Source organism: Piliocolobus tephrosceles, chromosome 20 (genome assembly GCF_002776525.5).
Source record: "Piliocolobus tephrosceles isolate RC106 chromosome 20, ASM277652v3, whole genome shotgun sequence".
In the NCBI taxonomy this organism is placed as follows: domain Eukaryota; kingdom Metazoa; phylum Chordata; class Mammalia; order Primates; family Cercopithecidae; genus Piliocolobus; species Piliocolobus tephrosceles.
Window position 1 is genome coordinate 37,611,249 of NC_045453.1, and position 14,120 is coordinate 37,625,368.

At 51.1% G+C, this 14,120-nt stretch overlaps 1 protein-coding gene across 3 annotated transcripts in view; it reads left to right on the top strand.

The window, feature by feature from the left end:
- The window catches only part of SYNDIG1 (synapse differentiation inducing 1), a 195,768-nt gene extending 183,721 nt beyond the window's left edge, over positions 1-12,047 (top strand). Inside the window, exons 4-5 of one of the 3 annotated variants that reach the window (XR_002726599.1) lie at positions 7,573-8,190; positions 10,783-12,047. Coding sequence is in view for 2 of the 3 variants with exons in the window: in XM_023193467.1 (XP_023049235.1) it covers positions 10,783-10,941 (159 nt within the window). In the remaining variant the exon portion in view is untranslated. The remainder of the gene's footprint in view (positions 1-7,572; positions 8,191-10,782) is intronic. The other 2 variants (XM_023193467.1, XM_023193468.1) reach the window with 2 other exon arrangements.
- The last annotated feature ends 2,073 nt before the right edge of the window (positions 12,048-14,120 follow it).

Below are 14,120 nucleotides of genomic sequence, written 5' to 3' on the forward strand. Positions count from 1 at the left end.
AGGAAGGAAGGAAGGAAGGAAGGAAGGAAGGAAGGAAGGAAGGAAGGAAAGAAAGAAGCAAGCATGGGTTAGAGAATTCATTGAACATCAAAGCCCTTCAGATCAACATTTTAGAACACCTAGGTGGCAGGGGGCTCCATCAGAGCTTCTAGAGAGAAGAAGCAGCTGCAGCAGTGAAGGGATATAAAGATGATGCTAGATCTGTTGAAGTGAAGGGGTATAAAGATGATGCTAGACCTATTGACAGTATTGGAAGTGAGAAGAGTATGGGGCAAGGCTTTCAGAAGTCCAAGGAAAAATCATTTCCAAAGTGGAATTCTATACTTTTCCAAACTGTCAGTCAAACGTGGCAGTAGAATATGGCCATTCCAGGCATGCAGAGACTGCCTCCCATGCACTGATGTTCCGAAAGCTTCCGCGGTGTGTGTTGCAGGGACAAGTTTTCCTGAGACAAGACCTGAGATCTAGGAAACGAAGACTGTAACGTCAAAGGGAAGCAAAAGGAATTTCCAAGGTGAGGCATCAAAGAGCAATCAGCTTCAATGGAGCAGAACACCAGGAGTGTGGTCCCAGGAAATAAGAAGGAATTAATAGGTCATCTGATATGTTTGATTATAGCCTGAAAAATTGCATTGAGAGGGTGTTAATGGGTGTGGTAAAAACTACAGCAACTGAAGCCAGAAGAAAAGAGGCATAAACCAGTGCACTTGGCTTAGCAGTGAACACAACGTACGTAGTCAAAATAATGACCATATTAGGGGATGAAGGAAAGGAGAAGTGACAGAGGGGGTGGGGACAGAGGTTTCCAAGAAAGTGAACTCTTCATCCACCACAATAGTCGGTCAGTGATAGGTAGTTGACAAATTGATAAATCAAAAAATGAAATATGCTTAACTCCTTAAGAAAGAAGTAAATACCAGATGGATCCACTAACAAAGTTCAAAATGTGTCTTTGGGGAAGAGCCTCAGAGGTAGAGAAGTATCCAAAGACATTGCTGCTGGTGTTTTATTTTGTACATCTTTTGGTGCCATGTATTTTACCAAACACTGTGAACATACTCCTTTGATGATAAAAATTATTTTAGAAACTAAATATATACATACACTTATCAGCAATTCTACTCCTAGCTATGTAGCCAGCAGAAATACATCTATATATTCATCAAAAAAAAAAAAAAAGACTAGAATGTTCATAGCAGAGCTATCCATAATAGCCCAAAACTAGAAACTATTCAGATGCTTTTCCACAGGGGAATGGACGAATAGACTGCAGTGCATTCCTGCAACAAGAGCCTAGTGAACGGATGGTCCATCACTGCACACACAGGGGTGAGTCTCACACCCAGAGCAGAGGAGTCAGACACCATCATGCGTGTACTATGGGACCTATAGGGCGTGCCAAAGCAGGCAAACAGAATCTGGGCTGTTGTAATTCAGCAAAGTGGGCACCGCTAAGGATGAGGGACAGTGAGGGGGCACAGGAAGGCCTTGGGGGTTATATGGTGCTGTTCTTAGTGCCAATGCTGGTTACATATGTGGTGGGCCTTCCCCAAGCTGTGTACTGATGCACAGAGCACTTCTCTATGAGTGTTCCACATGGTATACAGTCATATGGGAGATCCATATCACATTTTAAAGAAGAATGAAGGGCACAGGAAAAGCCAGTATAAAGTGTGTGACCATTTACTGCTATTTGGATCTGACGAATAAGGAGAGTGACAGTTGTCAGTCCCACAGATTCTAGCCGTAATTCTGATGTAATAATAGAATATCTCATGATTTTAGGATCATTCCTATTCCTAAACGGCCTGCATGCTGGACCCCGTGGGGCCCTGAGGAAAGCAGGCGTGCTGAGGGGCACTGGTGAGGAGGGCCAGGAGGCGTTTGCAGAGGGTAGGCTGCTGGGGTGGATCCAGCTACTCACCTGGAGGAAGGTGAAGCATCATGGGCAGCCCCGTTAGCATTCAGAGGGCACCAGGATGTAGGACCGAGCTGAAGCCACCCAGACACAGAAATCCACTTCTTGGACCAGATCACGAGTGCCCCTTGCCCTCCTCAGGGGCTCCCGTCTCTGCTTCGCTTCCTCCTGAGCTCTGCGTGCTCTCACTTGAGCAGCGCCAGCCCCACAGCCCCCTCCCTCTCAGGCAAACTAAGCCTGAATCTGTGAGAAACGAAGGCCAGCTTCTCCCTGGCCAGGGCCAGAGGCCAGTGACACCGTTTGGATGTTTATCCCCTCCGAATCTCATATTGAGATGTACCCCCCAGCGTTGGAGGTGGGGCCTGGTGGGGGCTGTTTGGGTCACGGGGACAGATCCCTCATGGCTTGGTGCTATCCTCAAGACACTGAGTGCTCTGAGATCTGGTTGAGTAAAAGTGTGTGGCCCCTCCTCTCCCTTGCTGTCATGCTCCTGCTCTGGCCCTGTCACAGGCTTGCTCCTGGTTTTCCTTCCTCCATAAGTGAAAAGTCCCTGAGGTCTCCCCGGAAGCGGAGTAGATGCTGGCGCCATGCTTCCTGTACAGCCTCCAGAAGGATGAGCTACTTAAATCTCTTTTCTTTATAAGTTATCAGCCTCAGGTATTCCTTTATAGCATTGCAAGGAGGGCTGAACACAGTCAGCAAATGGAGTAAATGACAGCAGCTCCCCCGTCCAGCAGCAGCCTGGCGCAGCGGCCACAGTTCCTGTTTATGTTTATGATGTTGTTATATGGTGATGTCTTTAAATTGAGATCCACAGAAGGGACTGGCCTTGAGGACAAAGACACTCAAGACGCCTCCCTGTGAGGAAGTCCCCTCCCTTGGATGTAGTGATTCAGACCAGCAGGAGGTGGAGAGGATCGGTGCCAGCACCCAGGTGGTGACGCAGCCATCCTCTGGTGTTTGAGTTGGGTTGTAACCAACAGTCGGTACATTTGGTTTCACAGTCCATCGCCTCCCTGCCATTTAGACCTAACTAACATCAGAAGATTTATTTTTTTATGGCGTAAAATATAAGGGTTGCTAAAAAGGCAAGGGTGAGAGGTCATAAAAATAGACCTGGGCCTAAAAACATGCAGGAAACAAACGTGTTTTGGGGGGTCTGCATGTGAGACCCTTTGCCTGAGAAGCCTCCCGTTCCTGTAGTTGCTGTTCAGTTTCTCTTACTGTCCGCATTAAGAATATTGAATCTGCCTCTTTGTCGAGTACAGCTCTCAGTCCTTTGTCATTGCACGGCGAACATTAGATGATGATAAATAATGGAAATAACCTTTACAATAATGCAAAGAAATGTAATCCAGCCAGACAGGTGTCGGTACTGGAAAGAAAATGAACCATAAAACACCCGTGATGCTATACATTTCCAGAGAAATAGTTCGGGAGCCAGCCAGTGTCTTGCAGAAGCCCGTCCCAGATCTCGGGAGGCAGGTGTCTGGTGAGGGCGTAACTGCTGAGGACCCCCAGCTGTGCTGGCCCTGGTCCATGGACGACGCAGACTGTGGAAACATCGACCTTGCTCCTAAAAACTGACTGCAGGAGAAACAACGCAGCCCGGGTAGCCCTCAGAAAACATCATGATTTTTCTAGAACCTCGAACAACAGTGGATAATTTCCAGCCAAAGGACAAGCAAAAGCTCATCAGAAACTCCATGAAGAGGGAAGAGAAATGCCAGCCAGTGGGTCCTGGCCTGTCTGAGACAGCCCAGAGTCCAGCACTTCAGACATCTCCAGGGTGTCTCAGGGAAAGGCAGGTAGTGATGTGGCAGGGGACTGGAACTTGGAGGAGTGGACTCTGCCACGGGGTCACTGAGAACTGGGTCCCTGATGGCCGGCGCCCCTTCCCTTGACAGATTCCATGCAGACTGTGGACCCCTGAAGTGGACAGGCGCTCTGGCCATGCCCTGCAAGGACGAAAGCCCTCCCCCAGTGACCTGCAGGTTTCAAGGGGCTTCCCCCCGCCACGGTCACCCCCATGTCCTTCATCTTGCAGCTGTTTCATTATCTCCACCCTGATGTTGAACTATGTGGAGTATGACCCCCCCGGCCCCACCCCAGCGACTCACTGAAGGTGAAAGAGATTCCCACGAGGCATGCAGGTGTGACGCCTGTTTCCCAGGGGCCTGGGAAGGCCCACCCAGCACATAGCCCGGAAACGCCCGGAGCTTCATTTCGGGCATCACCATAGGCTCTTCTCCCAGCGGGATTGTCTGCCTTGCTTCCTCCCAGATCCATGCTGTCCATTGTGGGATCCCCAGCCACGGGCGACTGTTTACTTTTAAATTAGTTAAAATTAAATAATATTAAAACTCAGTTCTGCAGGAACATGAGCCAAGCCCCAAGTGCCCTGTAGACTCATCAGGTGGCACGCTCCAGCAGCATCTCCATCCCCCAGGAGCCTCTGCGCGGCTCTGATGTGGACCTTCCCTCCCAGCTACCGCCCGGTCTCCAGCTCCTCTCACCCCCTCCTTTCCTGGGTTACCCAAGAAGCTGCCAGTCCCTCCCACGCTGTCCTGCTGAGCGTGACACACTGCCAGAACTGGAGCCAAGTTCTCCCCATGCCCTGTGGAGCCCACAGGGCTTCCCTTTAATAGGTGTCACCAGCCGCAGAAAGAAGCACTGGACATAACTCATTCCTTTCTGGATTTGCCTATTTTTATCTTCCTTAGTAGCTTGTAGATTGCATAAAGCCAGTGACTGCCAGCCATGATTTGGGGCCTGCCTGCATGGGATTCTGCACATCATGGAAATGTTTCTGGAGAGCATGAGTTACCCTTGGGAACACGGTAGGGGGAAAGTCTGCCGTCCCCATCATCGTGTGGTCATGAATGACACTCCCTGGGCCCTGTCTGGGCACTGCCAGGTGTGGGTGATGTGTCCTGCATTCAGCAAAGAGGCTAGCATCAACGCTGCGGTGCCTGAGTGCTGGGTGGAGACACAAGGGCCCAGACGGAAGCCTTTCCCTCAGCAGCTGTCTGGCAAGGCTGCTGGGAAGATACCATGGAGAAGCTGTGGCCCGGAAGATGAATAGTGTTAAAACAGTGACGGGTGATGAAAAGGCCACTGCAAATACAACCAGAGCGAAGGGAAAATCAGGGAGAGGTGGGGAGAGGCCTGGAGGGGAAGCCGGGCAACACCTGCCCTTGACAATTACGTTTGCATCTGTGTTTGGAGATGAAGTCAGCCTCTCGTTTCCCTTTCTCTGACTTTTCTTCTCTGGTTTTGGCATCAAGATTTTACCAGTTTTGTAAAATGAGTTTCTCTGTTCTCTGTAGATGGTTCTTATCTGTTCATTTAATTATTGATAGAATTCATTTCTAAAGTAAGGTAGATTTTTTTCAACTGTGCTTTCTTCCAGTTACTGTTCTTTCCCAGAAGTATCCATGAACCTGTTTCCACACCAACAACAGATGCAACTTGGGCCTGTTTTGTGCTGTAGATAATAGAATGCCAAGTCCGGCTTCTTTTGTTCATCACTGTGACTCTGAGATTTATTCCATGACCATTTGGGTGCCATGACGGCTTGCCCTTCTATCACTGGCACTCATTGGGCTTCCAGGGCAGGGCAACCATGAGTCATACTCCTTTGAACATTCTTACAGATGGGTTTTGTGAACACATGAATAATTGTTGTTGGGTATTTACACAAATAAATGTCCACTCATTTACTGGAGTAGAATTGTTGTTGTGTAATGTACCTATATGTTCAGCTGTAAGAAATGCTCACCATTTCCCCAAGTGATGGCACGAATTTACATCCCACCAGAAGTGCAGGGGAATTTTGGTTTTCCCACATTCTCCGTGACACTTCCTATTGCCTCTTGGCCGTGTCTTGGCCTTGCTGGAGGGTCCATGCATGTTCTAAGCATCCTGGGTTGAGCACGTGTGCACACACAGCAGACCTGGCCTCAGGAGGAGGGGCCTCCTCTCTTCCCCTCCTCCTTCTCACTTGTCAGCCACAGTGTCTGCCCTGTGGACAAGGTGTGGTTGGCAGGAGCAGATAGGGGACAGAGACGTCACAGTCGCCCCCAACTCAGATTGTCACAGGAGGCTCGTACTCTCATACACAGCTTGCTTTCTCATCTGGGCATTTGGCAGGTTCTTCTAAGGCCCACACTCACCTTCACATGCCCAGCTTCAGCCTGCTGCACAGGCCCTGTGTGTCCCTCCACTTGCCCCTCAGTTGGGCTCTACTGGACGGGACCTAAGACCGTATCTGGTGCCTAGGGACCGCGTCAGCCTTTGTTCCTGGCCCAGCCAGGGCCTGGCCATCTCCACAGAGCCGCACCCTCCTGGCCCCACCCCTGAGACTGCTGGCCAGCCGTTCGCCTTGCAGACTCTCCAGGCAGGACCCGGCTGGCCATCCGCCCGCAGTATTGGACATGCACGGAGCCCACAGTGTCCAGTGGCAGCTGCGCCCCCGCAGCCTGAGTGAAAAACAAATGCCTGCCTTCTGTGGACCGAACCCAGGCTGAGCAACTGTCAGTCCTTCCAAATGCTTCTCAGCCTCCAAACCCTTTGTGAAGGCACAGGCTTTGAGGCATCTAAGTTGGTTCTGCTCTCTTATTTAGAAAACAGGCAAAGGCTGCTGGGGGTGGGGGCGGGGAGGTCCCTGTCACCATCCTAGGGTGTGTCTCTTTTGATGTGGAGCCTGGGGTGTAGCTTCCAGCTGGCCCTCCTGTTACAGAGCAAGTGAGCAGAAGAAAGAAGGAGGGAGGGAAGAAAAGGGGAGGAAGGAGGGAGGGAGGAGGGAGGGAAGAGGGATGGAGAGGAGGAAAAAGGAAGGAAGGGAGGAGGGAGGGAGGGACAGGCCTTCAGCATGCCTGCATGTGCTAAGATACATTCTTCGATAAACCAGGGACCTCAGGTGGGCGTGAGAAGGGGAGACACGAGGGAACTTGGCCACTCCCCCAACTAGAGCAAGACCTGGATCCACCAGGTGCATCAGAAGGAAGCAGGGCCTAGAACCCACTCCCAGACCTCTCTGCCACCTCCACAAGAAGCCACTCCCTTCAGATAAAACCATTCCCCAAAATGTGGTCAATCTGCAGGGCAGGGGTTCCACCAGAGAGAATTGCTGGGGGGTTTCAGCACTAAGCACTAACACCTATGGAACGTAAATTGACTTTGTCCCTCCACAAACTGGTCATTTCTCATCACGAAACCATGAGCAGCATGACCTTTACATGTGGATCAACAGCTCTTGGTCCTTTGACAACCAGTTCCTTTCACTTGGCCACTTGGTAGTGACCATTCTACCTAACGATGTGTGACAGCGGTGGTACAAGGTGGCTGGACCTCAGTTCGGATGGTGACAACTTCAGCCAAAGCACATTTGTTCTGGCTGTCTGTCCTCTGCTTCTGTAACTTTTATTTCCTCAGTGTGAACAGCACTGCACTTGAGGGACTGGAAGGGGGTGCTTCCGTAACTGTCATTGCTATGGCGCATGTTTACTTTTGCTCTTCAATTTAAAATTCAGGTCTTCTACATATCTTTGCAACTAGGGAAGAGAAAGCAGGTCTTTTAATTCCAGAACCGCAGTGCACACATCACGCTCCAATGTAGGCTGTGCAGGAGCTCAGCACCTGGAGGGTTTCAGGTTGCAGGACATCTCCCTTGGGGGCTGTGTCTGATGCCCTGCAGCCAGCCCTGCTGATGGAGCCTGGCTGCTTCCTGCGTTTCCAATGATGAGCTCTTGTGCCCTGGGCTGTTAAGGCTCTGCCTCTGCTGTGAGCTGAAACGCTTTCTCTGAAGAGCCCTCATGGTGCAGAAATAGTGTCTTTGGGTCCTGCTGAGCCCCTACCCCCAGCCCACCGCTGGCACAAGGTGCAGGCACCAGGCACTACTTGGGGCTTCCCCAACCATCTGCATTTTCTAACCACCTGCACTTATTTTCCAACGAAAGGCCAATAAAGAAAGTCACAAACTTCACTTGCAACCTGTTGGCAAAAGGGCAGGGAAGGAAAAGCCCAGCCATAAGAAATAACAATCTTGACAAACTTTTTTGCACCTACACACAAAGCCTTGCCTTCAGCTCAGAGACTCTTGGACTCAGGTCAAGTTGCCCTGCCCTCATGCACAGCCAAAGAGCCGGGAGCTTTCATCCAGCAGCCATCAGGATGGAAACATGTCTTCCCATTTGCACCCTGTCAAAGGAATGAGCAAGCTGTTTCACAACCACAGTTATCCATTTTCTGAAACAAAAGGTTCACATCAGGTAATCACCTTCATTAGACAATGTTGTGTGTTTTGTGTATGTAAATGATGTCTCTGCCTTGTGGGATTGGGCACCCCAGGAACTCTGGCTTCTATGACACGCAGATGCTGAGTGACATTGCTGAAGGCAGCCTGCTTGCTAAGCCTGCATCTGTTTGCTGTTTCTGACATCTCCAGCGATCAGGCCCCTAACACACCACATTCCCTAGGTTTCTTGTTAGAGCCAAACATATAAACCTGTGGATTGAGTTTCCCCCAGCATAGAGAATGAGAATAAAGAACAAATGTGATTCTCAAGCAGACACACCAGCTTGGGCATGAGAGCTCTGGTGCGTGTGTGTGCAGAACCTGCAGAGTTGGGCCAGAACTGAGGTCAAGAGGCAGCCCTTTGCCACTGCCTTCCTCCTCAACACCACCAGAGAGACTGGGACTGTGCCCCAGTTAGAGAAGTATCGTATTCCTCCCATCCCCACAGAGCCCAGCCCAGGCCCCAGGGAGACCACAACACACAAGAGAGACATGGGCTCTACCTCAGGGAGCTTACCAGTGAGCAGGAAGGTAACTATTCCACAAGTGGGTACTCAGATGTGTGAGCCCTCATGAGCTCAGGAAGCCCAGCATGGGTGTTCCCACAGGGGTCAGGGAATGCTGCTGGCAGGTGCCCGGGCAGCTGTAGTGACTCAGCCTTCCTCTCCACACCCCTTTGCGTAGCCATGGAGATAGCACTAAGGCTGGTGATTATGGCAGGGACACAAAGCCATGACTCTAATGAGCGATGGCTCTTTGAGTTAGCGCTAAGGAAAGGCAATTAGAGGAAATTGTGTTCTAAGATGTGGGCCTGCGTGGGAGCGCTGCTGCATGAAACAGACTGGGCTCATCTCTTTTTTTTTTTTTTTTTTTTTTTTTTTTGAGACGGAGTCTCGCTCTGTCGCCCAGGCTGGAGTGCAGTGGCCGGATCTCAGCTCACTGCAAGCTCTGCCTCCCGGGTTGACGCCATTCTCCTGCCTCAGCCTCCCGAGTAGCTGGGACTACAGGCGCCCGCCACCTCGCCCGCCTAGTTTTTTGTATTTTTTTTTTAGTAGAGACGGGGTTTCATCATGTTAGCCAGGATAGTCTCGATTTTCTGACCTCGTGATCCGCCCGTCTCGGCCTCCCAAAGTGCTGGGATTACAGGTTTGAGCCACCGCGCCCGGCCTTCAGACTGGGCTCATCTCAAGTTCGTTCATTCATTCATTTATTCATTCATTGTCCTGAGAGGCTTCCATTTTGCATCCCTTTACCTCTGCTCCCTCCAGAATTGTCCACAGTGAGCTCTCAAGCTCAGTTCCAAGATAAAAAGTTGGGGAGGAAAAAAAACAGAAACTAGCTTTTAGGATCCAAAAGCGAGAGGAGTGAGAGGAAGCCAGGCATCCCTTCCCCACGCGGCACAGACTTCCAGAGCTCAGAGACCATGGAAGATGCAGGTTCACGTCATGAGTCATCTCTGAGTGTGAGCCTTTCTGGTCCACTGAAGAAGTGTTGGTATGTTTCAGCTGGTGTGTTTGAACGAACAACATGCCGACTCCCATTCTCACCTATAAAACCTAGGAATGTCACTGACCTTAGGTGGAAATGGGACCTGGTAGAAATCTGGCTTTGTGAAGACGGCCATGAGAGTGAGCTAGGACATTCTGCCAGGGTAGTCCTGACTACAGGGGGCCCGCCGGTGGCTTGGGGTCAACCCTCCCCAGCATCACGTGGGCTCCTGCGGCTCAGTGCCTTGGTAGCATCCCACGCCATCTGCCAAATGAGCCATTTTACTCTGGTGGTGCCTCCATGGTGGCCTCCAAAACCTCCATGTTTCTATCTCCTCGTGACCCCAAGAATCATGAATTTGATTATACCAACACCTGGTTATGTCATTGAGCACTAAGGAATATAGCTGTTAGTTTTATATCAAATGATTTGATTGATGGATGAATTTTACTAACGCCAGCCATGTCCAGGGTGGGGACGGTCAGGAAGTGAATGAATCATGGCCACGGCAGGCAAGGCAGCTGAAGAGGAAGGTCTCAGGCATCCTCCAGTGGGTTTCATGATCTTATGCCGGAGTTTCTCTCGGGGAAATGAGAGCTGTCATTGCCTTCTGCACACCTCCAGTGGGTAGCAGAGATTCAACAAGATAGGTAGAAATATGCGTTAGAAAATTACGAATTATTCAAATAAATGAGCACACCGTTCTTGGGTAGAAAGAGCGGCACTGGAGGAGTCATATCTAGCCCATCCCTCAATACTAGTGCTGGAGATCCCAGACCCCATACTGGTGGAACTCAGTTGGGCTACTCCCAGCTTTCTCTTATTCCCTTGGGGCCAAGTAGAAAAGAAGTCTGTCTTCCCTGCGGTGTGGGGGAACAGCAGCAGTTCCCAGCCCCACATTCGTTTCTTGCAGTTAGAAAACTGCCCTGGTCATAGCAGGTGGGAGCACAATTTCCCCCTCAGCCTTCTCTGCATCGACAATGCCTTTTTCTGAATCAGCAGCCATAGATGAGCCCTCCATTCACTGCTTGTTCCAACTTACTTACCATGACTTTCTTTTTCTTCTCCAACTCTGCAGACCAACAAAGCCGTGGCCAAGGGGGACTTGCACCAGGCCAGCACCAGCTCCCGGCGGGCCCTGTTCCTGGCAGTGCTGTCCATCACCATTGGGACTGGCATCTATGTGGGCGTGGCCGTGGCCCTTATCGCCTACCTCTCCAAGAACAACCACCTGTGAGCTTCCTCCGAACAGAGGGGGAGCGCCCGGGGCCAGGTCTGTGTGGACGTGGAGGAAGGAGACATACCACATGATGCTGTACAGTACAAATGATTGCCAAAAGACGCCATGAAGCCCTGGGATTTCCTACCCATGAATTTCTTTTGTTTTTATCCTTTAATTTCATGTTCACAGCACTGTGTAGAGCACCAGACAGACGGGCACTGCTAATCCTTCCAAAGGAAAGCTCCAAAGATCCCAGCCTGCAAGGCTGTCTCTGGATGGATTCTGGTGGATGAATGGCAACGCGGCTCTCTGCAGCCTGCCAGTGCCCAGAGTGCCACCGCATGAGCAATATACAAACAGTCCAAAAAAGTGTTTATTTTTTATGGAACACGGTGCAATAGGCAGAGGACAAGGGACACATCACTCTTCTGTCTGTGGCCCTGCTGGAGTCCTTTGTGCCCCTCCTGAGTCCACACGCCTTCCCTGCAGGATGAGAATGGGGCTGGGAAGAAAGAGGTGACACCATGGCTGGCAGGAGCCCCGCTGCACTGCTCTGCGGATCCATTGGCCTGACCCTGGAAGCAGAGCCAGCCCGGGACCTGCCCTGTTCCTTTCCCTACACACCACCCCAGCCTCAAGATGTCGAGCCACTCCAGAACGTGTCTACACTCCACAGCTACCCCGCAGCAATACGCACTCTTGGGACCTCACTGATCTAGGATGGGGAGGCAGGCCACCGCCCCTCCCAAGACTCCTCAAGAAAGAGCCCCGCGGTTGCTCCAGAAACGCGAGGCACTGCAGCCGTGGGCACTGCCTCAGTGTAAAGACACAGGGGCGCCTCCCAATCACCGCGCTGGCGGATGCTCACCCCGTCATAAGCAGAAACTAGTGATCCTGGAAACGAGATGGGCCTTACTCTGTCGACTAAATGAATAGCTATTTTCTTGTCATTTTTTAAAGTGCAACTCTTGCTTCATGCTGCTTAAGTTACCAGACGAATGCTGAGAAATAAGTAATCACAGACATTTTAATACCATTTCATTGCTGTTTTACGAGTGTTCATTACTTAACAAAAAATTATCTTTTAGCTTTTTCGCTTAAGACTTTTCTTTCTGATGAATAGCTGTCGTTGGGTTTCATTTATACTTTCCCCTGTGGTTTAAGGAACTGCAGAGCCGCCCAGGCCTCCACCTATGAAATAGTAGGGGGGTCTCCAGGAGAACCGAAGTCCCTGCCGCTTCAGTTTCCACCAATAAATATGATCGTCCTAATCCCCTCAGTGGATGCAGAGACCCCCCCCCTCTCCAGGGCAGTGGCTCCGCCTGCAGCACTTGGCAAATTCCTGAGGCCTGGGTCAGCCCCAGGCTGACTTGATTGGTCAAGATGTGGCCTAGTAACTGCAACGTGAAGCCAAGGTTGAGAACCACTGCCCTGGAATAAGGACTACGGGTTTGATCCTTCTTCCTGACACTGTCCTCCTTGACCTTGAACATTTAATATTCTGAAAATTATTAGCACTGCCTTCCCGGGTCAAATTTGAGATCCATCTAGCATGTGTCTCTACTGGATGGTTCACAGGAACTATAGGATTTTAACCCTAAGAAGTAGATAGGGAAGCCAGCCCACACCCCTGTAGGAATTAGAGTCACCAGCCATGGAGGGCATAGGTTTAGGTTCAAACCAACCTGGAATTGAATCCAGCTGTGCTACTTTCTAGCTCTGTGATCTTGGGTAAAGGTTTACACCTCGGTTGGGCACAGTGGCTCACGCCTGTAATCCCAGCACTTTGGGAGGCCAAGGTGGGTGAATCACGAGGTCAGGAGTTCGAGACCAGCCTGACCAGCATGGTGAAACCCCTGTTTCTACTAAATATACAAAAAATTAGCCGGGCGTGGTGGTGCCTGCCTGTAATCCCAGCTACTCGGGAGGCTGAGGCAGGAGAATCACTTGAACCTGGGAGGCGGAGGTTACAGTGAGCTGAGATTGCACCTCTGCACTCCAGCCTGGGCCCGACAGAGCAAGACTTCGTAAAAAAAAAAAAAAAAAAAAAAAGTCTACACCTCTCTGAGCTTCATCTCTAGGTCTCTAGGAGAGGATAATCAATGAGGCCCGTTTTGTGGGGTTGCTGGGGAAGGCACTAGGCACAGACCATGTGCCTAGTGGGGTTGCTGGGGAAGGCACAAAGCACAGACCATGGCTGCTGGCAGGAGCAGGTGGTCATGGTTACTATAATGTCCTTGATGGGCTATCCCATGGCTGGTCTGTGTCCCTCCATCTCTCAGGGTTCATTTGTCACAAGCCATTGTGTCAAATGGGCTTCTTTGTACTTGTCCTGAAATGATCCATTTTAAGTTCAAAGGCTCCCTAAAGGTGCATACCTTTGGATGTGGTAAAGAAGTAAAACCTGTCTGTATATCCACACCCATCATTTCTGTCTATACTGTCACAGTCACCCTAAGCCAGGCCCTTAGTGCCAGATACTTTACCTCTGCTAGACCAGCTGCCCATCTTATTCCAGCCTCTGTATTTCCAGATGGAAAAGCCTCAGTTCCCAGGGGTTTGGCCCTATCTAAGTTGTCAAGCTCTGCTGAGTCTTTCTCAAGGGCTTTACCTATGTGTGTAAATGGTCGTAGTGGGCACAGGGGACAGGGCCAGCTGAAGGCAGCCGTGGGGCCCAGCAGCTCACCTGGCAGCTAGGCATAGTGTGTGACAGCCCTGCAACTGGCTTGGCCTTGGTGGCAGGGAAAGTGACGGAAGGTCATCTTCAGTGGCTGTGTTAGTGATTGCTGTCAGCTGAGCCATCTTCCGAGTGTATTGGAGCGACCTGCACCTCCCTAAACCTGCATCATTGTTGTTAGGCCCACGTGGCATCCACTAAGCACAGCTATGTCAGGCACACATGACTTAGCCTCATCCTCCCAATAGTCCCAGCAGGGAGGTGTCCCCACCTCCTCCCCAGGTGTCCCTGCATCCCCCCACCTCCCAAGACATCCCTATATCCCAGGTACCCCCACCTCTCTAGGTACCCCCACCTCCCGAGGCATCCCCACCTCCCCAGGTAGCCCTGCCTCCCCAGGCATCCCCCGCCTCCTAGGTACCCCCACCTTCCCCAGGCATCCCCACCTCCCCAGGTACCCCTGCCTCCCCAAGTACCCCCACCTCCCCAGGCATCCCCACCTCCCCAGGTACCCCCC